Source organism: Alternaria postmessia (genome assembly GCF_024291825.1).
Source record: "Alternaria postmessia strain BMP 2775 chromosome Unknown scaffold_45, whole genome shotgun sequence".
Classification (NCBI taxonomy): Eukaryota; Fungi; Ascomycota; class Dothideomycetes; order Pleosporales; family Pleosporaceae; genus Alternaria; species Alternaria postmessia.
In genome coordinates, this window is record NW_026260118.1 from 12,996 (window position 1) to 36,209 (window position 23,214).

Here is a 23,214-nt window from a genome sequence, read left to right on the forward strand (position 1 = left end):
GCGAGAAAAGCAAGGAAGCGTGCCTCCGTCGGCGCTGTCGTTATCTGCCTCAGAGACTGGCAGGCGAGGCTGGGCGAGGCGACGGGGGAGCGATCGTCTTCCAGCGTGCGCGCCAGGTCGATGGTGTGCGGGCTGTGGGCGGGTTGGGCAGGCTCACGATGTGCGGGCAGTGGCTGTGCTGATGGGACTGGGTGTCGTGGTAGTGATAATAGTAGTAGTAGCAGCGATGATATCAGCCTCTACGCGAGCAGAGCGGGGATTTAGTTGCGATGTCAGCCGCAAACCTTAGTTGGAGCCAGGGCATGGGCAGTGACGCTGGTGGGCGAGCTGGCGTCGTTCGGGCTCTGCGGACCGGTGAATAGCAGCGTTGGAAGCACCACTAGCGCATCAACGAGGGCAAACTAGCAGGAGCCCAGACAACCACAAAGTCGAGGCAGTACACAACCTGCACTGCGAGAAGACGGTGGCGACAGCAACAAGGGAACAGCTCGAGTGATTCTCGTGAGAGGGGCAGACACAGTGGAGAGAGTGCGCCGCAGACAGTAGCGAAGTTGGAGAGAGCAGGCTGCCAAGATAAGGACAAGGATGACGACTGGGCACCCAAAGCGAACCGCCTCTTTTCGGTATATCCGACCACATCCTGAGCGACACATCACAGACGCTGCCATGGACAGCGTACACGCGCCGCTGCACACCTTCACGTGCCCATGGAAACACCTGCAAAATGCCAATCCTGTTCACAGAGCCGCTCACACTGACCCCACGAACGACATCATGGGCCCACTATCAGCAGTTCGCCCAAGCTGTGGGAATAAATAAACTTGCAGTTCCAACGCTCCTCGGAGCCCTGTTCTCCGCTAGTCGCCTTCGAGAGCTTACGCAAGCATTCTTGCTCCGCTGCTAGGCGGCGCGACTACACTGTTGCACATGCGCCCAAGGTCACTTTCCACATCCCGCCGTTGCGACATTTTCTCTCGCTGCCCAAGGGGTATTGAGCGCGTACCTGCAGAACGTCACACGTGTCAGGAGAGCCATGGCTTTACGACAAACACTTTTCACCGACATTTGCATTCATGTTGACTTGTGCCTTCTCCACTTCCTTTAGCACGTCAACAGCCCAAGCCGTGGCGCCAAGGGCGGATATCTTGGGTGCACATGTGACCTTATTTGGTGTCCTTGCAAGACTCCACACATAGCACCTGGCCACAGTTTCGAGGCTTGTCACTGGCATCTTGGTTTTGCATAGTATACATGTCCACTATAGCTTGTTTCCTAGGTTGACATGGATGGCCTAGTCATTATGTTAGCCGGCCCTGAATGTCTCTTTGTTGGTGCGACGTACCTTCTTGTTGGTGTATGCCTCGAGTCCAGCCTCTCCCAGCTCTCGGCCGATACCAGACTGCTTCACACCTCCGAATGGGATGCGAATGTCAGAATCGTTGCTTGAATTGATCCAGACCATACCCGCTTCAATCCGCCTAGCAACACGATGAGCCTTGGTGATGTTCTCAGTGAAGACTGCTGCGCCAAGACCATATGTCGTGTCGTTAGCACGCTCAATCGCCTCGTCTTCCTCCTTGAACGAGCTGATGACGACGAACGGACCAAACACTTCTTCGCGGTAGATCTTCATGTTGTCCTTGACATTAGTAAAGATAGTAGGCGAGACGAAGAAGCCCTTGCCGCCAACGTTCTTGTACGCTTCTCCGCCGGCTACAAGAGTGGCGCCCTCTGACTTGCCAGACTCAATGTATGACAGAACGCGGTCGAACTGCGTCTTGGTAACCTGAGGTCCCTGGAATGTGTCGTCTTTGAAGGGGTCGCCAACCACAGAGGTGGTCTTGACGTGCTCCTTGAAAGCTTCAACGAATTTATCATAGATGCCTTCTTGCACAAGAATTCTTGAAGTCGCCGTGCAAACCTGGCCTTGGTTGTACCTCCACAGTGTCAGCTTAGCTTATTAGAAAAAAAGGAGATGACCTACATGATACCGACGTGACTCCATTTGACTGCTTGATCAAGATCTGCATCATCAAACACTACTAGTGGCGATTTGCCACCCGTTTCAAGTGTGATGTTCTTCATGTTGACAGCTGCCATCTTCATAATCTCCTTTCCTGTAGCGGTGGATCCAGTAAAGGCAATCTTGTCGACGTCGAGATGCTGGGCTAAAGCGGCACCAGCCTTCCTTCCTTCACCGTTGATAAAGTTGATAACGCCAGGAGGGAAGCCAGCTTCCTTGACCAAGTTTCCAAGATACAGAATAGAAAGGGGTGTTTGTTCGGCGGCCTTCAAGACCACTGTGTTGCCGGTGCAGAGAGCAGGTCCCAGCTTCCATGCCGCCATTGCAAGAGGGAAGTTCCATCTGGCCGTGATCAGCAGGGCATGTTTTCGACATGGATGATTACGTACGGGATGATCTGGCCACAGACACCAAGTGGCTCACGGACTGTGTACGCCAGCTTGGCAGGTGAGGTGTCAATGACTGTGCCGTGAATCTTGTTGGCGTATCCTGCGTAGTACTTGATAGTACCGACAACTTCGCCCAAGTCGTCATTCAGTGAGACGGAGTAAGGCTTGCCGTTGTCCCAGGTTTCAATCGTCGCTAGCGTTTCCTTGTGTTCCTCGATTAACTGGGCAAACTTGTAGAGAAGGTCAGCTCGCGCGTTAGTGTCCATGTCTCGCCAGTCTGGGTTCTTGAAGGCTTTCCGTGCAGCTGCCACGGCATCGTCGACATCTTCGGGCCCAGCCGCATATACAGATACAATATCGCTCTCATCACTACCAAATGTCAACCACTTCCAAGGAAGAAAACGGACAGGCATACCTCGGGTTTATGGAAGTGATGGTTTCACCTGACTTGGACTTGACGAATTCGTTGTTGATGAAAAGACCTCTTGGCTGCTGGTACTTGCGACCATTGGGCGCAGTCAGCTCAACGAAGAGGTCGGACATGTTGCTTTGGGTGCTGTAGTATTTCCACAAAGGACGGCAACTACTTGTGGGAGCTCTGCGTATTGAGGGTTTGAAAGGAGGAGATGGTTTGGAGCGAAGTGAGGCGCGTGTGAGGGCGGAGAAGAGACAGGACATGTCCTTGGCTGGCGAGGAGACAGCTCGCTATCTATAGGCTGCAGACATGTAAGATGCTGATGACGACCGCGGGGACAATGGTAGCTTCGATTGATAGTGTGGACCCCGCGTGTGCCCACCAAATGCCCATAGCTAGCTAGCTTATCCGCATGCAACTGCCTGTTCCGACTGTTGCAACTCCACCTTGTACACGCCTATCGACAGCATCGCGGTGGTTTGAATTACTCATCACGCAAGACTAGAGACGCGACATGCCTGCCCATCGCGGAAGGTTGAGGGGCAGGCGCCATCATGTGAGCAGGCGTAGCGGACAGTCGCGACGCGTCGGCGTCAACAGTCGGCTACAACCAGCCCTGTAGCTACCCCACCCCACCACGATGAGAAGCTCGACGCGCGCATCCAACAACTTCTTATTCCCGCCCTGCGCAAATTGACGTCTTTGGCTGCCACGCACCGGCCCAAACTCAAGTTCGTCACACAATGTCGCGAGACGCTCGCACCGAGACTCGTCCCCACAAACAAGCACACTTACTCAAACTTCCGCAGATTCTCTCCAAACTCCCTCTCGCCCTTTCAGACCCCACAATGGACTTGGCCGAAGAGCCACCCCTGGTGACTCCCGACGCCGAACGCCCCGATGCCTCGATAGACGTTACTCACTCGCTCGAATACTGGAACAGCGTCTCGCCAGACGTCAATGGCATGCTGGGCGGCTTTCCTCAAACCTCGCGCATCGACCTGCAGGGTTCTTCCAACTTCCTGACCAAATTGCGCCGTGGCAAATCCCAGGCCTCAAAAGAACCCCTGCAGCCTCTGGAACGTGTAGCAGACTGCGGTGCGGGTATCGGACGAATAACAAAGGGCCTGCTGCTGGGTGTGAGCAACAAGGTGGACATAGTAGAGCCGGTGAAGAAGTTCACAGACGAGTTGGTGCAGAGCCTCGGAAACGGAGAATACGCCGGTGACGGAGAGAGCAAAGATAGAAAGGGTCAGGTGGGCGAGGTCATAAACCTAGGCTTGCAGGACTGGATACCTGAGCCCGGCGCGTACGACGTGATTTGGAACCAGTGGTGTGTGGGACACTTGACCGACGCCCAACTCGTTGTCTACCTACGCCGTTGTAGCGAGGGCTTGAAAAAGGCGGCCCAAGGAGATGCGACAAGCAAGAGCTGGGTCGTAGTCAAGGAGAACATGTCTACCGACATCCACCACAAGGACATCTACGACGATGAGGACTCGAGCGTCACGCGGTCAGACAAAAAGTTCAGAGCCTTGTTCCAAGAGGCGGGGCTGAAGATTGTAGCAACGGAGCAACAAAGAGGAATGCCCAGGGAACTATTCCCCGTTAGGATGTACGCACTCAGACCCGAGTAGGTGCATAGGCAGTCCTGCTGTTAGTGAGTTAGGGTGTCAGGCGCAGGAACTATGATACCCCAGAAGACTTTAGATGAATCGACTCAATTACCATGCTTGCATAAACCTCAGTCGTGTGATATCAGAACTGCTCCAACCCTCATCTACACCTCACCGATTTCCGAGAACTTGTGCGCAAACCCAAGCGAAAGCACCGGTACACCATCCACCGGCTCATGTACCGGCAACTTCCCTACTGTAACCTTTTTCTTCACCACCTTCGCTTTTACCGCATCCTGTCCTGCTGTTTCCGCCCCACCAGAAGTATCCATGACATCCTCAAACTCCTCTTCCTCTTCCTCTTCCTCCTCGTCGCCTTCTTCCTCCTCTTCCTCGCCTTCACCCGCGTCCTGAGCACCTGGATCAGGGTAACTAGCTGGGTATTTCTGCCTCAGATACTTTTGATCAAAGACCTCCTGATGCGCATGTTTCCATAAATCGACAATCTCGTCTGCAGATAGTGGGTTCTTGACCCGGGTAGTCGGTATAGCTTCCGAGTCCAGACGTTCCGACTCTGGGACTTGATCTTCGTCGTCTTCGTCTTCGGTTGCGTCTTGCTTTGTCGCACTTGTTGCGTCAGGCTTCCGAGGACCAATGCCCCATTCTTCAGGCACGAAACACCATTCTGATGCTTTGCGAATACGTTCTTCTACCCAGCCCTCTTCCATGGGCTCTAGCCTCTTTCGTAGCAAGGTACCTGCCATACCCGCCGCCATGCCGCCACCAGCGTTCATCGGAAATGAAGGGTTAGGAAACGGATGAAGAGCCTCGAACTTTGCTGTGTTGGGGGGTAAGGCCTGTATGCTGGTCATTCTCCGGCGGACGTCGCGCTCAACGAGGACTGCATTGCCGGCGCTGTCTACCACAGGGTTACCAGCGGCGTCCTTTGAAGGGACGTGGTGTTTCTGGGTGATGAGTTTGGATTGATGACGGTAGCCACCGTTTATAAGAAGATGTATCGAATTTAGGTAAGATGTTACCAGCTGTGTTGTTCGGTGAATTTGTGGCCTGGCGTCTCTTTAGCTTGTGTCCTGTGAAATAGGAAACCATCAGAGCGGCGCATCTTAGGCATGCTCATAGAGACTATGGAATCGGCACAAATACCGTCATGAACATCGAGGAGACATATCTAGTCACCATGACACCAGGAGACGCGTGCACGAAACAAGGCTGCATGGCAAACATAACCACACCTCAACGTAAACATCGCCGCTTTCCGCTTCTCACTTACCAATCTACGGCTTCTCCGCGGCTCATCTTAAACTGCATTTCCGCCTGCAATCGATCCATAGTCTTGATCATCGGCATCAATTGACTACGAAGCTGATCCAACAGCCTGATATCTTCCCGATCAGGCGCGCCCTGGAAGTTTTGATTCATTTTTGCTCGTGATTCCTACTTCTTTCGCTTGCGTTCCAACTCTTTCAAAGAAATAGTGATCCGGATCTGGGCGACTGCAGAGTGCTAGCAGGGGAATGAAGGGCGAGGTGAAAGCGAGAAGGTGCTTGCAGATGGTGGAAGTGATTGGTTGATGAAAGTGGTTTAAGCACGGGGCGCTTGTAGGCATTGAGATTGGCGGTCTTGGCACCTGGAGCCCGTAGTAAAGGGCTGCCTGTAAGTTCTTTCACCATCTTGATTTATTAGGGTTTGCGCTCAGAAGTTTCGGAATAGATTATGTTCATTCTTCGTATCGATCAGCGACCGTGATTCGTATCTACATAGCGCTTCGTATCATATCGACATCCCCGGGTATTATTTCCATCAAACTACCCTTAAATTTCAAATCGTCCCAAATGTTGTCCAATGCCAGCATCTATCAACCAGGTCGAAGAAGATATTACATAGATGTTTGTGCGTGTCGTGGTCGTGATGATGCTTCCAGGCTTGCGCCGTTCTGAGTAGTAGTTGTAATGCTAAGCCGCCATTTGCTATGCAGTTAAGTGAAAGAAGAACAGAACGAGGGTATAAGGGAAATCAAACGCTTGAACGCAGCAGAACGCCAGTGAAACCGAAGAAAACAAAGACTCATTACGAGCAGTAGTGAAGGAAACAACCCACTGGGCTTTGGGAGCACAGCTCAGGAGAATCGAAAAAGATGTTTAGACGCTGACGGTTCGTCGAACACCAACCTCAGGCTTCTTCGCGTAGCCAATGAGGAGTTTGAAGCTCGTTCCGCGCTTTTCGCACTCGTTGATGAGGCTTTCATCGCGCCAGATACTAGTCTCAAGGAGGTTACCGGAAGCAGCGGCACCAGGTTCGCCAGCCTCAGGGAGGACAAGCGACTCATAGCAGCGTGAGTACCACCAACGACCTACGCGCGCCACCATGTCGGTGATGCCGTTGTCGGTCGAATCGGAGGACGCAGAGGCATTGAGAAGGTCAGAGAAGGACAATTCCGGTTTTGGTCCTTTGGGCAGAGGCATAGTCTTGTTTGTGTTGCTGGCAGAGCTTGCTGTGCTGCCCTTCCTCTTCGTAGTTGTACGCTTGACGTCGTCGAGGCTGGGGAGTTTGCCGGCAACTGGAACGCCAACAACACAGCGATTACAGTCGACAAAGCCTTTGCGTCCAATACCGGCCATGACCTCGTCACTGATGTTTCGAAGCGATATGCTGTCGTCCGCTACTTGCATTCTCATCTTCAAACCGCGGACAGCGCGACGGGCACGGTTGCCCATATTGACCAAGTCCATGTCAAGAACACTAAATTCAAGGTAGCCGCCGGGTCTCAGGACGCGCTTGGCCTCAGACAAGATGAAGCGGTGCTCTGACGAAGGAAGTGCAGTTGGGAAGCGAAGCACGACGCAAGCGAAGAAGTGCATGGGGAACGGGAACGCTTTGCCGAGAGAGGGGTGACAGATGTGGCGGTGGTTGTTCAATGTTGACCATGGTTCAGACGCACCCTCGGATGACGTACTTGTTGATGGATCAGGGCCCATGTCATACACAGTCGCCTCAGGGTAAGTGAGAGCGCAATAGTACGACCAGTCCTTGCCAAGACCATCAATGACAAGTACGCGATCCTCGTTCGGGTCTTTCAACTCGAAGTGTACGGGGCTGAATAGGACACGACCAAATGAGAGCCACTTGCTCGTCATGAGGGCACCGAAACGAAGATTGGCCATAGACAAGAGTCCATCATTTTGACGTTCGGCAATATCCATTAGGCGCGTGTCTCTGTATCGGTTTGTTGCGATACTTTCACGATCTTTGCTCGACTTCGACGCAATAGTGACTTTGGATTGTCGGGCGCTCTGCGACAACGAAGCTGGTAAACTGGAGCGAGTCGAACGTTTTGTAGCAGTACCAGTCGATAGCTGAGGACTGGAAGGCAAACTCAACCTCCCGGTAACAGGGTCAATGACACTGATCTTCCGTTCGCCGTAGTCTGAGATGAATTCTGAGAAAGAGATCGACGAAGTAGGAGACTGCGTGGAATGCAGAACAGCCAGTAGGCGAGAGCGACGAAGATGAAGTGAGGGGTTCGTAACCTCATCGTCGTTGTCTGATGCTGAAACGTTACGCGGTGCCTTAGGTCGCAGGGGCATTGGTTCGAGCGACGGGTGGCTGCGAAGGCTATTTTTGTCTTCATTCGTGCGAGAGGTGACAGGCGAGAGCACTTCGTCGATCAAATCGTCATACTCGTTCCAAAGTTCATCTTCTGACAACGGGGCGCTGGGACTTGGCACGACAGCGGTACCAATAGCGGGGGCGAAGCTCCATATGCCTGAGCTACTCGAGTATGATACTTCAGAGTCTTTGCGAGGTGGAAACTTGAAGAATTCGCTTCGACGGTTGGCTTCGTCCTCCATAGGACTGATCGTAGCTATAGCCGACCCATGATTGAGGGCGTTCAAGCCATGCAGAATAGGGTATGGCTCTACTGGACCGGCAGAGGCAACAACGGAACCAATTGAGTCAAAAGATGTCCGGGGAGGAGCTGCCGGACGAGGTTGATTCGATACAAAGGGTCGAGAGAATGACTGTGAAGACGGCTGGTGTGGCTGACGACGACTTGAGACGACCTGAGGAATACGCCCAACCTGAGCCAAGCGACTTGGGCGAGGCGGTGGGCTCATAGGCGGTGGACCAGGTGATGGGAGATCCTGAGGAAGTACGAACTCATCTTGAGCAGGTACCTCGGGAGCGAACTCAGGCTCAGGCTGCGAGGGAGCTACTGCTTCGAGAGGTGGCGCAGGATCTTCGTCACGAACTGGCGATGGCTCACCAAAGGGTGATGAGGGTCGAGAGAGATCCGTGACCGGAGTCAAATCTGCCAGCGAGTAACGTTCCGAATTTCGGGATAACGCTCGGAAACTTGTATCAATACCTAGTTTACTTTGTTGATGTTCCGGCTGTGGTTGTGCTTCTGAGCGCAGAAAGACCTTAGGCGAAGCCGAGCGTACAGCTGCTGCAGAGTTGGACGGCATCACTGCTTTGGGCGGAAGCAGCATAGACTGCATTCGCTCTCTTCTTCCTGGTTCATCGTCAGAGAGGGCGCTCTCGGTTCCCTCGTCAACCTCCTGCATTAGCTGTTCGATGTCGTCTAGCTCAAGACCAGACTGGTCCATCAATGCGTAATGCGCAACGGAGCGGGAAGCAGTCGCTTGATTCACGGGACTGACAGCAGGAGCCGCTGGTGTCGCCGTGCGAGGTCCGGCATGGGCCCTTTGGAAGAAGTTCCATCGTTTCGGAGGTTTGGGGGCTTCCTTCTCAGCTTTGGTCTTCTTTGAGGACTTCAACCAGCTACCCTCCTTGATCTCAGCGGCAGCTTCACTTATAGAGTTCTTGCGAACCTTTCCAGCGATCCGACTTGTCGAGCCTGATGGTACACTAGGGCCCTGGGCAGTTTGCAAAGCCCGTGATGTCCGCTTTGAGGCCATGGCAGGTAGGAATGATCTCTTTGTATCATCGTCGCTCTCAGAAGGCCTTCGCAGTCCTAGAGTCATCTTTTTTATGGGAGATCCATTGCGTACATTGTCTGGCATCGCGGACGGTAACAGTGTTGGCCGGTTCTTCTCCAATACCGATTGTGATGAGTTGCTCATAGTCTTGTTTAGTTCGAATCCTTGATTGATGGAGACATCCAGGCTGCTGCTAGATTGCATTGGTTCTGGGCTTCTTGAGAGTTCCGAGCTAGTCCCCGTACCTCGAATAACGACAGGAGCGAGGCGATTGAGGAAAAAGTCATCCACCTCCCCGCTTGTTGTGCTAGTCATACTACTTTTGCGAGTTGAGGGTGTTTTGTCCAAGCTCTCAGAGGTAGTTCCAGCGCTAGCGGATCGTCCGATGCTGTTGGTACTGACTGAGCTTCCACTGCGACCTCTGACTGCATATCTTCCATAGCCTTCGTGGCCAGTACCGGCAGCTGGTCCTCTTCTGTGAAGCTTGCTCTCAGACTTCGCTACTGGGGTAGGCTCAGTCTTGGTACGACGCGTGAAGAACCCGAATCTAGAGGTTTTACTCGGGCTTGGAGCAGGTGCGGGCGCTGGTGCAGGTCCGGTACTGGTCCTTCGTGGCTTTCGATCATGCTGGAAATCAGGTGTCGGTCCACGAACTTGTGCTCTGGTAGCTGTCGGCAATGCCGAAGCGGGATTTGGCGAAGGGTTTCGTGATGAAGGTTTGGCTGATGTATTGCTTTTAGATCTCGCATAAGTGAGACCAGTCCTAGATTCAGACGAGGGAGTTCTTTTGTGTTGAGACGGAAAGTTGAGCATATTGCTTTGGATTATTGGTGATGGACCGCGGAGTCCAGATAGTTCAGGAGTACCATCTCTACTAGGTCTCGAAGGTCGCCTTGCAGTCGGTACCGGTGCAGGCGACTGATCAGCAAGATGAGCAAACTCCGGAGGTGCCTGGATACGAGATTTCTCTTCTGCGCTATACATAACTTCAGATACTCGAGGACTTTGGGGTAAGGTGGCGAGACCGTTAGGGGACTGGACATCTTTGTGCTTCGCTACATCCGTAACAACGGTAGACGCGGATGATGACGAGGTGGAGGATTCCCTGACAGTAGAAAGTGTGTGAGGGTGACGGGTGTTGGTTTCATCTGGAGTCTTGTGCCGAGTGACTGGTGGCCTGCTCTGCAGTGGACTGGCTTGCCGAGTTCGGTTTGAGGCTCTGGATAATGTTGTCCCCGGCGAGTAGGACGACATCGACGTAGGAGTGGATGATACACTGAAAGGTCCAGGTGAATCTGAGTATCGAGTCGAGGGTGTTGCAGAGAGAGCGTACTGCGGTGTTGGGAGGGGAAGTATGTCTGTAGGGCCAATCTCATAATCATAGAGCGGGTTACTGTACGAGTCGATCTGTCCTTCTGAACAAGCTAGGATAGTCGAAGATGGGGGTAAAGAGATTCCCAGGACTGTCTCCGAGAAAGGATCTTTATATCCTCCAGGTATGCCCTCCATCAACTGCCTGTCATCTTGGGACGATATAGAGTCGTCTCTTATCCGCGTGGCTTGCCGACCACTTGCGGCTCCAACACTTGTTTGTTTTCTCCTGAGTACATTCGAGCGAGGGCTTTCAATGGTCGACGCGGATGAGCCCGAGGCGAGCGAAGGCGTACGTATACTTAGAGGAACTTCAAGCTTGGGTAATCTTGAGGTCGAGATCTGTGGCGAAGGTTTCGAGGTTGTGACACTTGGGTGTTGAGGAAACATAGGTGTAGACCGGCTGGTCTTCCTTGGACGAGAGCTGGCTGCTTGCGTAGAGCCTTGTTGACCTGTAAGACCTCTTGAGCTTAACTCGTCATCCCTTGAAGGCCTTCTCTTTTGCAGCTTAGACTGGCTTGATGTAGGTGGGTTGGATGTGATTGTGGTGATAGTGGTAGGAGTAATAGATCGTTGAGGCAACCGAGTAGTAGGCGCCCGGTCCTCCGTCCTCCTAGGTGGAGGGTATTGTGACTTATAGGAAGCCATTTCGGGTAACCCTGTGTAGCCCGGATTGATGTACAACGGAACCCTGTGTGCGCCGAGAGACTCATGAAAGCATGTGCTTCTCCACCTGTAAGACTCTTGAATTGAGTAACTTGAACGCAGGGTACCAGAAAGTCGAAAGTCCGGAACTGTCAGCTGGTTCAGCTCGGGAAGCCGTGAAGCGAATTGACGGTGCGAGCGGCTGATGGCTGGAAGACTAGAATAACGGGACGGGGGTGGCGATTCGGAATATTACAAAGGCGTGAGATTGCAAGTCCATCAATATAAGTCATCCAGCCACAAAGTACATGCAGTCCTACGTCCCCGTGCAGAGTTACGGTGAGGTCTTCAGACTCTTTCTCGTGTGCCACATCTATCGGCGGGCCCGAGGATCGTAGATGGGTGTGGCGCAGCGGCAAAGCCCGAGCTGGGGCTGTGCAGGGATATCGCAGTTAGGACCAGGAAAATCGACAACGACGCGTACAGGGAGCAACGAGACGACGAGTGATATTATACTCGAGCTTGCTCACGCGTCCCGTCTATTCTTCCCTCAGGGTCAACCGTCCAAGCGCGGGGCTTCCTCCGTGAGTCGCCTCAGTGGGGCTTTCGCGGATGAGCCGTCTTGAAAGCGGAGGACCAGTCCAGATGCGCAAATGAAGCAGTCCTGGCTGATGCGATAGTATAGTGAATCTGGTAAGCTCAACGGCGCGATCTGTTGGTTAGGAGCGTTTTGACGCTTGTTGCGGTTGCGGGGTGCGTAGGCTTGCATATGTATAACGTCGCGACGGACGCATTCAATACGCGCAGACTTATTCTTGCAAAGAACCGGCGTCGGCGGCCTTGCAAAGTTGGGCTGATCCGGCACGGAGACATGGTGGGCTATTACGGGCGCTTGCGCCTGGATAGGCGGGTGGAGGTCTTTGGCTTGAAGATTGGGGGCAGCCAGTTGAGTTGCTGAACGGCCATGGTGGGTGACGATTCGTAGACAGACCTGGAGCGCGCCAGCCAAGCGGAATGCCCAATTGGCTATCAGGTTGCCCTTACCCGTCGTTTACCCACCAACTTGATGCCGTTTCAGATGCTCAGCAACCCTTGCCAGAAGCCTCGTGTTTGCTATCAATTTTTCACACTCGTCTCGTGACAGGGCTGGCATGATAGAGAGCTGAAGTTGAAGACTTAGCGAGTGGCCTACAAATGCAGTCGTCAAGTCGCGACGACACTCGTTTGCAAAAATATGCGTCCAGCTACACCAGTGTTCCCCCCGAGTGCATTCAGCCGTTCAAAGCACGCGATGATCAGCCATCGGATACTCCATCGCACTCGAGAAGGACCGATACAGGCACTCAGGGCTCGCATGCACCTGTCTTGAACAGGCCAGAAAGCACATTCGTTGAGAAGCCTTCACAGTCGAGGGTTGTCTGACTGTTCAATCAGGACCCGCAGGGCAACAGGCGGCCTGCCCATGCAGAAGAGTCATGCTTCTCTGAGCGATTTTCGCGAGGCACGACCAACGGTTCCTGCAACTCCTGTTGCTATTCTCGTGACCATCTTCATGCATTGACGAAAATCCTGCAGGTTCGCTTCTTGGGTTGTGGCATTATGCCGTCGAGCCGGAAGGTCCGTCTTCAGCAAGCTGAAGTGTGGCTAAGTGCATCACCTCGGCTCTTTTCAGGTTAGTTTGAGGCTGAGCGCTTGATCGGCCTCGCCACGTTGACAACGCATCAAAAGCCTCGCCAGTCGCGACTCATCAGGAACATTCCAACATGTCCTTTGTTCACGACGGTGAAAATATTCCTTTCTGCTAATCTCAACGGTCTCACTTACGAGTCGGGCGGAGGGCCGGTCTCTCAATAGTGCCCTCCACCGTCAGAGCCGCGCTTAATCCACCACACCAGCTGATCCTGGTTTTGCACGCTCATTCGTGCTCTGCTAATATGAGAAGAAATAAGCCCCTACTAGTAGTCACGTGGTCGTTAGCTCATGCGGGTTTTCTGCAAGTGTGGGCGCCACCTGGGATAGAGGAGAGTCTAGTGAAGGGAGATTGCCAATGAGATGTCAAAATCGGCATATCACGCTGACACTGAACGCGTCTACATGCAGGGGGGTCAGAGGTCTCATCAGCAAACACCTCTTACCTATTGATGATTGCGATGCGAAGCTTGACCGTTCTGAATTTGCGATGATTATAATCAGCATAATGCCAGAGTACGGTCCATTTCGTTTGGAGGACTGTCAAAGTTTTGTTGGTGGAACCTCGAGAGAGTCGTGTTTCTTCCATACTCCTCATCGTCATCCAGTCTAGACTCTTTCCCAAAAGCAACCGTCTGCGTGCCGGACACATTCTGACGTTACTAGCCGTTGTGTTGAGATGCCTTGCATCTAGAATCGACCTAGTCTTTTAGGCTGCTGGTTGCATGCAATCTAACCGCTGGATGTTGGTAGCCGCCGACGTAGATATCACAGATATGACATACATCGTTGACAGTATGTGTTTGTAAGAGACTGAACACTGCGGGGCCATAACGACCCTGTCCAGGTTCATGCTTTGATCGTACCCGTTAGTCAAACGGAGCAAGAAGGATAAGGGAGGGCGGCACGGCGCGACTACTTCAGTGTCTACGAATCACCAGACGTAAGTGCTATACAGCCCTGTGAGCTCTGGTGGAGCTCGGCCCGCTGCGGTACCAGATCAGAGCAAGTCGTTGCGAGGTGACCGTGCGGAATTGATGATGACTGTTTAGTGCCAAACCTAAAGACGCTGGACCGCGCTGGTGGTCAAGCCGACCTGAGACATCTGTGAGACTATAGGGCAGTCATCGAGTGTGGTTGCCAGAAATGACGCCTCATGATGTTGCTAGCTGCAGTTCGTCGGACGTGTATCCTTTTGAAGTGTGTTGTGCGAAGTAAGAAGGCCGATCGTGCGGTCGAGTGTACATTCTTTTGTTCTCATGCCCATCACAATGGCAAAAGGTCCCGATAGCGGAGAAAATCGTTGCGTGGATAATGTACATCTTGAGAACCGCAAGTCCTGCGAGGCGCCTGAAGTCCAGGTAAGACTGGTCACTTCTTGGTCGCAGCATTGATGGCGATCTTAGGGGTGGTAGCCAAGCGTATGTGCCGGAGTACCGCTCCTTGAAGTTCACTTGGTACCTTTGTACAGAGTCTCATATCCTTTTGAAGGATTTGTTACGCAGTACTCCAATCAGTCTTTGACTTTTCCTGGTCAACTTTCGTGTGTATTCGTACGAGTTTTTGAGAGCACCGCTTGGGGCAAGATTCCCAATTGTATAGCGATCTTGTTGTTCTTTTCATGTTCTGTCCTTGCTGTGTCTTCAGTGATTTTCTTTTCCTGCAAAACATCCGATTTGGGTAGCTCATGTGACTCTGGTCTGTGAGTGGTCAATTTGAAAGCACACCACGTGAGAGCGCGCCAACGTAAAACGTCCCGAAGACGCGTCAATGCAACTGCATCGCATCCTCAGCATGTCCAAGCAGCAAAAGGTTACGCCATATCAAGAGCGCGTCTATACAGCCCTCCAGATGATTCCGGAAGGACGCGTCACGACCTACGCCGCCATGTCAAAGGCCTTGAACAGCTCCCCTCGTGCGGTAGGCGGCGCGCTGCGTGTCAATCCGTTTTGTCCAGAGGTGCCGTGTCATCGATGTATCGCCAGTACTGGTGTACGTATGCTTGCTCCAGTATGCGAGCGTCGGCACTAATATTGACAGTTCGTTGGCGGATACAAGGGTGACTGGGAGAAAGCCCCCAGCGGACAGAACCAAAACTCGAAATTGCAGCTGCTAAAAGACGAGGGGGTGGTGTTTGACGACAATGGGTTTCTGGTAGACAAGACCTTGCTGTGGGATGAATTCAACGTGGAGAAGTTGAGGTGAAGATTGTGGAAGCATCGAGGTTCGTGAGGCTCGGGCAAGTGGGGGCGGGGCGATCGGGAAGATTTGGTGCAGCAGAAAGCTCGCGACCTAGTGATATGGCAATAGGCACAGTCCTGTCGAGGTCGCTTGATTGAGAATTGTGTTTCGCGCAATGTCCATTTGCTGAGAAATCGTTTGTCGCACTTGCGCAAATTTGCCACTTAGACGTCGATTACCAACGTATACCTAGCTATTAATACGGCCCGCACTACATCAACCTCTTTATTACGTCCAACCATCACTATGCCACCGAAGAAATTTCTGAAGCCGAAGCCTAAGGGCAAGATAAAGCCGCCGGAGCCAGAGACCGAGAATGACTTTCTCGAGGCTGCAGATGAATTCGAGCAAGCGGCAGGGAAATGGCGCGCAGGCGACGCCGCGAAAGCCGTTCGCTTCTTCAACCGAGCGATTGACGCCTACAATGAAGGCTTAAAGCGTCATCCTCAGTCATTCGACCTTGCCTACAATAAGTAAGGCGTTTTTCATATAATTGTATGCTTAATGCTAATAAGACTAGAGCAAATCTCCAGTACACCATTTCCGAAGATGAGCGCATTATCTCACATTTTGGAAATAGGATTGCCTTGCTAGAGGAGACTTTGATGTCGCATCGCTTTGCCATCTCACTAAATCCAACGAACACCGACATCCTCTTCAACGCTGCGCAGGTGCTCACCTCACTAGCGGAAGCCGGTCTGGAAGCTAGCCCGCAAGCTACCGCAAGGCATGATGCAAGACCATTACTCGAGGAAGCGGTTGAAATCTTTACCAAGTGTTTGGAAAACCAACAGCAAGAGTATTCTCAGATGCAAGCTGAAATTGCCAAGATCCAAGCATCCGGTGAGTACCAGGAGGCCTGGGAAGGTGAGCGACAACAGCCAGCAGAAACGCAGGAAGAAGACACGGAGACCGATTCGGGGGGTTCGGAGGCCCCAGGCGATTGGGCCACTGTTGAAGAGCCGCTGACACCAGAAAGCATTTTGGAAACATGCACGGCGCAACTTAGTGCATTGACAACATTACTAGGACTGTATAATTCCGCTACAGACCTACCAAACATAGAGAAGAAAGCCCAAGATGGAATAGATACAGCGACGAACAAAATTCCGACGCTCATAGACCTTATTGACAAGTCACCAGCCCCGAAAGCTGTCGATGAGCCCAAAGCAGGCCCAACACTTTCGATAGGTTCTACACCAGAAGAAGCTACAACAACACCCAAAGATGACGCTATCCTCGCGTCTGCCAGTTTCCAGGCCAGCGTAGCGGAAGTACAATACCGTAGTGGCAGAACGACATCGACAGAGTATGCAGAAACCGTGGAGCAAATTTTCAGCGACATGGTACAGAACGCCGGACAACGTTCAAGTCCTGATCTCGCATCAACCAACGTTCAGTCCGCCTATGCTGACGCGCTCATGGATCTCGCTTCAGCACTTGCGGATGGCACTCAATACATTCCATCAGCACCCACTTTCAGCACAGATATCGATATCCAATGGACAGCTCTCACGCAGACCCAAAATCTGCTTACAAAGCTATCCGCTGCACCGTACGCCTCCATTCTATCCGCATCGCGACTGGCCGATGTCTTCATAGCGAGAGGTGATACCGATCTCTTCCGCTTCCGGATCTCGCTCTTCGAAAACGCGAAGCCTGCTTGGGCGAAGAGCGGACCAACTCTGGTTTCCAATGCTGGCGTCTTCTATCGAGGAGGTAGAAGCTACGCAGAGAAAGCTGGTGCGACTGGAGTGCGGAGCACGGCAGATGCCAAGGCAGTTGTAGCAGAGATATTGAAGACGGTGGCGAGTGGTTCGGAAATGTCGAGAGAGACTTGGAAGGCGAGGAGTGCAGATGTGCCGAAGGTGTTGGATCAGATAATTGAAGAGGGTATTGTAGGACGAGAGAATGCCGATGGTTTACTGAACTGGATTTAGAAAGCAAAGACCTCGGCCCTCAGTTCGAGATAGTCAATAGAGCTTTTTCAACCATTCTTAGCGGGACTATAAAGAGTGAGTCTACCCAAAGAGTTCAAAGCAATGCGGTATAGTGATATTTGTGGTTTTGCCTTCCAAATCAGAAGCTTTCCCTCTCGGTATTCGCATGCGTAGTTTGCGGATTCAGCTAATATGCTGATTTTAACTTCTCATTAGTAATCTCTCTTTACTAGACTCTCCTCTATCCTAGGTAGCGCCTACACTTGCAGAAAACCCGCATAGGCTAATAACTATTAACTACTAGTAGGGGCTTGTTTCTTCTTATATTAGCAGAATGTCTGCTTTACGCTAAAAAGGTTTCTTAAAAGTAACATTTCTTCTTCTTGAAACCAATCCATAATCCTAATCTGGTCTTGATTAGGGGAGGATGTATTATCTGCCCGGATGTTGTCCGCGAGAAGTGAGACTGACGTATTGCGCCAGCCTTGCGCCTCGATCGTTTTAGTGTTCTTCCAGGCTGTTGATAGTTACTAAAGTATCTCGTAAGATGAAACTAAAACATTGCACGAGTGGAGGTGTCAGGAACGTTGACTTGGGGAAAGATGAGTGTTAACTGGATGATGATGGTGGGGAGATGCAATTTGAAGCTGCGTCGAGCTGCGCCATACCCAAGCAGCGCTGTGATGAGGAGGCTACGTACAAAAAGAACTTGACATATCTGGGTAGCCAATCGCACTCAGTATATGCTTACCCTTTAGTCGAGACAAAGTTTCATTCAAACACGCAGAGAGTGGGAGAAACACAGGGAACAGATGTGAATACGAGTTTGTCAGTCATGCGTGGACTGATTGCAATCGCAGTGAAGCCACAGCCTATAACTTTTAAGCAGACTACTCCACATTTATGCTTTTCTGTGGTAGTACTCGCAATATTGCCTTCTCTCATACCTCAGAGTAACGTCTCCCTCTTCTGGCGTTTCCTCTTACATCTAAGTTTTATACATCCAACGTACATGATCAGACCGAGTTTTGAGCTTTGTTCATCTCTGTCCAGCGAGTCTCCGCTCTTGAACCTCCGACAGGGCCCGGCTACCGCTCAAGAAGGCAACAGCTCCTACGACAGCTGCCGCTGGCAAAGTTTGGAAGAGGTTCCAACTAGTGTAGTATAGGAAGAAAATGCCCTCCATGGCCAGTATGGAGCCATAGAAGAGGCCATGCGACACAGGTGCATTGCCAAGCGCCTTGCTAAGATGATTAGCATTTGCGCCCAGCATAGCCCACGCGCCAAGCAGGATAGGTAGCGCAGCAGCAACAGCAGCCGCGAAGACAATTGTTATGATCTTGGGTGGAGACTTGGGGTCATCGCGGAAGATGTGGTGAATCTCAGATTCGGCGGCGTAGCGGACGGGCGGCGCGGGGACGCTGAGGGGGACGCTAGGGTCGCGGGTAACGGCGAGATCGAACGCTTTGCTCTTGTATGGTGCGGAAGACCCAAACGATCCGATGACAATCGATGCGACGATAGGCTTCTCAGAGGTCAAGAATTGGTGGGGTAGGTCTTTGTGAGACTGGAGATGTTAGCTGTGCTGCCAGCCATTGGCACGTACAACATACCAAATCCACCTTTCCCTTGCCACTGTCCTTCACATTGAACACAAAAGACTCCTCCAAGCCCGTCGTTGGCTCAGTCAGAGTAAGGAACGCCTGATGAGGTCGCTTCGCAGTGCTTCCGTCGAGGGTTGTGAGGACGAGCTTCAACGTATCGGTCGCGCCCAAAGATACAGATTTACCCAGCGGTGTCGAGGGACTCAGTCTGTATGATGGTTAGTCCTGCAACCATTGCACCGAATGCAAGCTTGAGCTCACTTGTCCTTTGAACCTCCGCCAACACCAGCACCTTTGCTGGAAATAGTCACGGTAGCATCTTCAAAGCTCCAAGAAGAAGCTGCAGACACAATGGCCGAGCCCGAGAGTAAGAGGGAAGAAACGAAACCTTGGAGAACCCTCATCGTTGCTGATTCGGAAAGAGTGAACGCGGAGCTGTCAACGCTGCGCCGACACAGACGTAAGCGTGTCCTTTGCCAAGACTTTGGGCGGCATGTTCCGGCGCTAGTTCTCCATGCTCTTCCTCAGCTTGGCTACTACAGACTTTCAGCGCCCATTATTATCGCGACCAGGATGCTAGGTCATCTTCTTTTTTTGTTTTCAAGCAAGTAATTCGCTTCGAGTTTCTCTTCCTTCCTATGCATTCACATCTATGGCGAGCACAACCTGTCAGACTTAGTACATCTGTCAAACTACGTTGTGGTCACCAAACATATCCAGGAAGACATCATTCTCGTCGTTACTGTCTCAAAGAACTGCTCATATATACAGCCAATGATATTTGGTGACCTATTTCCTACGCTACGATATTCTCAAATCTCACTCAAGCTTCCTGTGACGTGTCCTCTAAAGCGTCTTCTTCTAGAGTGACCAGATCCACTATCCAGAGAATATTGAGTACCAGTCCAACCCAATCTCTTTGATCGTTTGGAAACATTTTCACCCACTCATCCTCGATAGCTACCAAACAGGACTCATCTCTAACCCCGTTCATTTGAGGCACCACATCTATATACATCTGCCAGAGCCGAGAACCTCGCATCGACCCCAGCGTCCCGAGGATAGCATGTTTCATACTGTTTATCGGTAGGTGATAGTTGTTGAATGTAAAAGGATCAACCATTAAATTTCCCTCCAGGACCTTCTTTGGGTGGTAGGCGATCTCAGCTATGGAAATGATACGCCCTTCTTGCAGTCTTTGTATACGCTTCTGTATCGCCTCCGTGGCCAAAGCACTGCCTATCATACGGGTGAGGTTGAGCTTCGACCACAGCTCTTCGAGTCCGAACGGCACATACGAATCAGCATACTCAGGCTCGTTGTACAGAAGATGCCTAGCTGTGCCATAGTCGGTTTGAAAGTCTCTGGCTATGTTCTCGGATCTCCTATGTTTGATAGCGTCGGTTATATCGCAGTTCAAGGGATCTGGTTCCAGCCACCATTCTGTTCGACAGAGTGGACAACACTGGTGGCACCCATCTATGTTATCCCAACTCATTTGTTTGACGCAAGCAGATCCGAAGACGTGTCTGCAGCCCAAGATATTCGTGATTTCTAGTGGCATGTCGAGCATTTCGAAGGCGAGATTCTCGCTGCCGTAGGGCAATTGGCAAATGGCACAGACGTCGTGCGCTTCGAACAGTCCTAGTGGCTTGCTAGTCGTATGGTTTGCGATGAACTGATCGTATGTTCGGGGCGTATCGCACTGCTCGCAGCATGGCGTTGAATTTAAGGGGTTAGAAGACATTGCTATTTCGAGTCTGGACAGTATCATGGCAGACGTTGGGGGTTGACTCAGAGAGAACAATGAACTGAAGCCACAATATATAGACCACTCTTGTTCACAGCAACGAGGTGAAATGTTGTTCTCTCTGTTCAATGTCAATTTGAAGTGGCGAGCGGCAGTATAGACAAAATGTGAATATGTGATTGGGTATGATGTGTTGTTTTATGTTACAGTTCGTGAAGTGACAGATTGCTCATGATGGAACGGTCCCAAATTCCCAGACCATACTCGTACAGTGTGCAGTATATATACAACGAGGGTGTGTCGTTCGAAGGGCGATATGCACTCCATTTCGTCCCTCTATAATCCTCCTCTTGAAAGCAATCCCCGTGATGCTACCATCTTCAACCGTAGCTGAGCTCTTTATGACCTCTCATGTTTATTTGCCGACAGTCTGATCCTTCAGCTCCTTTGTCTTCTCGGCCACCATGTCAGTGACACCTTTGGCCTCTTCTGCTGCTCCCCTCGCTTTCTTGGCCATCCTCTCCTTCCAGGCCTTGTCTTCCTCGTCTCGCATCTCCAACTCCTTCAGCCACCTGTCCCTCTTGTCCATGCGCTCCTTCTGAGCAACCTGCTTCTCGTACTCCTTGCGCTTCACACGATCCTTTTGCCAGTACATATTTCCTGCTACCAGTACAGCGATTGTGAAGGCTTGAGCATATAGACGTCGGCGGAAGTACATGTTGGTCATCTTGTGGTCACCTTTTCGCATTGAGCGGGTGGCGCCGACAATGGCCCAGACGGTGAGACCGCAGCCGAGGGGAACGAGGGGCTCTTCGCGAAGGCGTCTCCATATCTTGTCGATGGTGTTTTCATTGTAAAAGTCGCTGAGCAAATCGTTAGTAGACGAATTCCATGTGCACATGATTCAATGTCTGAGTCTCTACATACGCATTCTCATCGAAAGAAGAGGGAAGCGGCGCGCTGTTTGGAGGTCCAAAAGACATGGTGGGTGGTATGCAGATGCGGAGGTGGCGGAGGTGTCGCGTGGGTATGTGAATACAGTGGCAGGTTCTTTGCACGAACCTGCAGTCTTGGAGCACGGCGCTATGTGTGGATGCGCAAACTGAGGCTGTACAGAAGCTCTGGAAGCGCTATCACACGTGCAGAGTGGGTTGTGTATAGCTTCAAGATGCGGAGCAATCGATTATCTCACCACTTCGGCCATCGGCCCTTCCTGATGTTCCAGGCCCGATGCGCGCAGCTGTACCTACATCACCAGAGCTTCGCGAACAACGACTGCCTGGGTCAAGCATCTCTACCAACACCAACCTACCACGTCGCCTTCAATGAGAGACGGGGCGGCAGGCAAAACTCCTCTCGCTGCGCCATGAACGATGAGGCCGAGTCGTCTCGAGCTCCACAGCGCCAGAATGATGCTGCATCCCACCTGGCCGATCTGGAGGATGCCTTAGCACGCTTTGAGGAGGCTGAACAGCGCGAGAAGGACAAGGCAACCAAGCAGAGAAGACTGGATGCGAAGAGGAAGCGCATCCAGATGTTGGGCGAGCTTCTACGCGACTTGGACATGGTCGTCTACCTGGAACTCATCACACTCTACCACTTGGAGTACGCTTACCACTTGCACACTGCTGCTGCTTCTTTGCGCTAACCATGGCCGCAGCTGCTCATTCTTCTGGCTTCTGTTCAAGACCTTTACACATGGCTTTCTACTGACGCCGATCCCCGACACCGCGACCCTCACCCGCCCACCAGACGAACCGCGGCCTTTTCTGCCGCTGCTCCTGTTTTCGTTTGGAGTCAATTTCCTCCTGCATCTTACATATCCCGCGCCTTCGGCTGGCGAGGACACCCGAGGCTATCTGCATGGCGGCTTGATGATAGACTTCATCGGGCAGCAGGGACCCACGAGCAGGTGGAAGCTTGGGGCCCTTGACATGTGCATCTTGTTCCTGCAGCTCGTTATGGTCTCGGTACACGTCAAGAGGCGGGAGCTGAAGAAGAAGCTAGCGAAGCTGTCAGCTGGTGGGGGTGCACCAAGCACCACTACCACCACCACCACCAACACCCGAACCACGTCAGACTCGGCAGCGGTGAACGACAACGCGGCCCGGGACCAAGATGCCGATGACGAGGAGCGAGGTGTGCTACACCGAACCGATACTTTGTCGGATTTGGGCATAGATCCCGACAACGAGGAGGATGCCCTGTTGCCATCCTCTGAGTCTGGCCATATGGACGCTGTTGAACTTCTCAGTTCCGGTCAATGTGTAATTGGTGACTTTACTCTCATCGATACCCTCCTTCAGGAAAACAGGGATTACTCGGCTTACCGCTTGACGCGCACCGAAAGCGGCAACAACGACATGCCCGAGACGCTGCGGCGGCTCAATACGTTGCGAACTCGGTTCGGTGTGGGTGGCGGATGAAGCAAGTAAGACGTTATCTTATCATCGCCTTACTCCGATCCACGTGTTTCAAGCATCTCCGCGGTGACCACATTGCTGTGACGTTGCATGCATATTATCCTAATGAAATATTGCGTGCAGCGGGGGAAGCCTCCGTGTAACCTA

General features: G+C 52.1%; 10 protein-coding genes across 10 annotated transcripts; 4 read left to right on the forward strand and 6 right to left on the reverse strand.

Annotated features, from left to right (window-relative positions):
• Nucleotides 1–1,303: 1,303 nt before the first annotated feature.
• Nucleotides 1,304–2,955, reverse strand: J4E82_007041 (uncharacterized protein; the record flags this gene model as incomplete). Its single annotated transcript, XM_051733290.1, has 4 exons — nucleotides 1,304–1,937; nucleotides 1,985–2,365; nucleotides 2,413–2,781; nucleotides 2,828–2,955. The coding sequence occupies 4 exons, from the start codon at nucleotides 2,953–2,955 to the stop codon at nucleotides 1,304–1,306; spliced, it is 1,512 nt and encodes a 503-aa protein (XP_051586892.1).
• A 615-nt stretch (nucleotides 2,956–3,570) lies between these two features.
• On the forward strand, nucleotides 3,571–4,464 carry J4E82_007042 (uncharacterized protein; the record flags this gene model as incomplete). The annotated part of the gene is made up of 1 exon (XM_051733291.1): nucleotides 3,571–4,464. One exon carries the CDS (start codon nucleotides 3,571–3,573, stop codon nucleotides 4,462–4,464), a length of 894 nt encoding a protein of 297 aa, XP_051586893.1.
• A 143-nt stretch (nucleotides 4,465–4,607) lies between these two features.
• Nucleotides 4,608–5,883, reverse strand: J4E82_007043 (uncharacterized protein; the record flags this gene model as incomplete). The annotated part of the gene is made up of 2 exons (XM_051733292.1): nucleotides 4,608–5,511; nucleotides 5,735–5,883. 2 exons carry the CDS (start codon nucleotides 5,881–5,883, stop codon nucleotides 4,608–4,610), a joined length of 1,053 nt encoding a protein of 350 aa, XP_051586894.1.
• Nucleotides 5,884–6,602: 719 nt separating this feature from the next.
• On the reverse strand, nucleotides 6,603–9,608 carry J4E82_007044 (uncharacterized protein; the record flags this gene model as incomplete). Its single annotated transcript, XM_051733293.1, has 1 exon — nucleotides 6,603–9,608. The coding sequence occupies one exon, from the start codon at nucleotides 9,606–9,608 to the stop codon at nucleotides 6,603–6,605; it is 3,006 nt and encodes a 1,001-aa protein (XP_051586895.1).
• A 2,368-nt stretch (nucleotides 9,609–11,976) lies between these two features.
• Nucleotides 11,977–12,573, reverse strand: J4E82_007045 (uncharacterized protein; the record flags this gene model as incomplete). The annotated part of the gene is made up of 2 exons (XM_051733294.1): nucleotides 11,977–12,411; nucleotides 12,484–12,573. The coding sequence occupies 2 exons, from the start codon at nucleotides 12,571–12,573 to the stop codon at nucleotides 11,977–11,979; spliced, it is 525 nt and encodes a 174-aa protein (XP_051586896.1).
• Nucleotides 12,574–14,879: 2,306 nt separating this feature from the next.
• On the forward strand, nucleotides 14,880–15,314 carry J4E82_007046 (uncharacterized protein; the record flags this gene model as incomplete). The annotated part of the gene is made up of 2 exons (XM_051733295.1): nucleotides 14,880–15,101; nucleotides 15,150–15,314. 2 exons carry the CDS (start codon nucleotides 14,880–14,882, stop codon nucleotides 15,312–15,314), a joined length of 387 nt encoding a protein of 128 aa, XP_051586897.1.
• Nucleotides 15,315–15,596: 282 nt separating this feature from the next.
• J4E82_007047 (uncharacterized protein) lies at nucleotides 15,597–17,290 on the forward strand (the record flags this gene model as incomplete). The annotated part of the gene is made up of 2 exons (XM_051733296.1): nucleotides 15,597–15,823; nucleotides 15,871–17,290. 2 exons carry the CDS (start codon nucleotides 15,597–15,599, stop codon nucleotides 17,288–17,290), a joined length of 1,647 nt encoding a protein of 548 aa, XP_051586898.1.
• A 1,039-nt stretch (nucleotides 17,291–18,329) lies between these two features.
• J4E82_007048 (uncharacterized protein) lies at nucleotides 18,330–19,298 on the reverse strand (the record flags this gene model as incomplete). The annotated part of the gene is made up of 3 exons (XM_051733297.1): nucleotides 18,330–18,857; nucleotides 18,904–19,102; nucleotides 19,156–19,298. The coding sequence occupies 3 exons, from the start codon at nucleotides 19,296–19,298 to the stop codon at nucleotides 18,330–18,332; spliced, it is 870 nt and encodes a 289-aa protein (XP_051586899.1).
• Nucleotides 19,299–21,059: 1,761 nt separating this feature from the next.
• On the reverse strand, nucleotides 21,060–21,627 carry RCF1 (Respiratory supercomplex factor 1, mitochondrial; the record flags this gene model as incomplete). The annotated part of the gene is made up of 2 exons (XM_051733298.1): nucleotides 21,060–21,507; nucleotides 21,572–21,627. The coding sequence occupies 2 exons, from the start codon at nucleotides 21,625–21,627 to the stop codon at nucleotides 21,060–21,062; spliced, it is 504 nt and encodes a 167-aa protein (XP_051586900.1).
• Nucleotides 21,628–22,010: 383 nt separating this feature from the next.
• On the forward strand, nucleotides 22,011–23,070 carry J4E82_007050 (uncharacterized protein; the record flags this gene model as incomplete). Its single annotated transcript, XM_051733299.1, has 2 exons — nucleotides 22,011–22,249; nucleotides 22,305–23,070. 2 exons carry the CDS (start codon nucleotides 22,011–22,013, stop codon nucleotides 23,068–23,070), a joined length of 1,005 nt encoding a protein of 334 aa, XP_051586901.1.
• Between the last annotated feature and the right edge of the window lie 144 nt (nucleotides 23,071–23,214).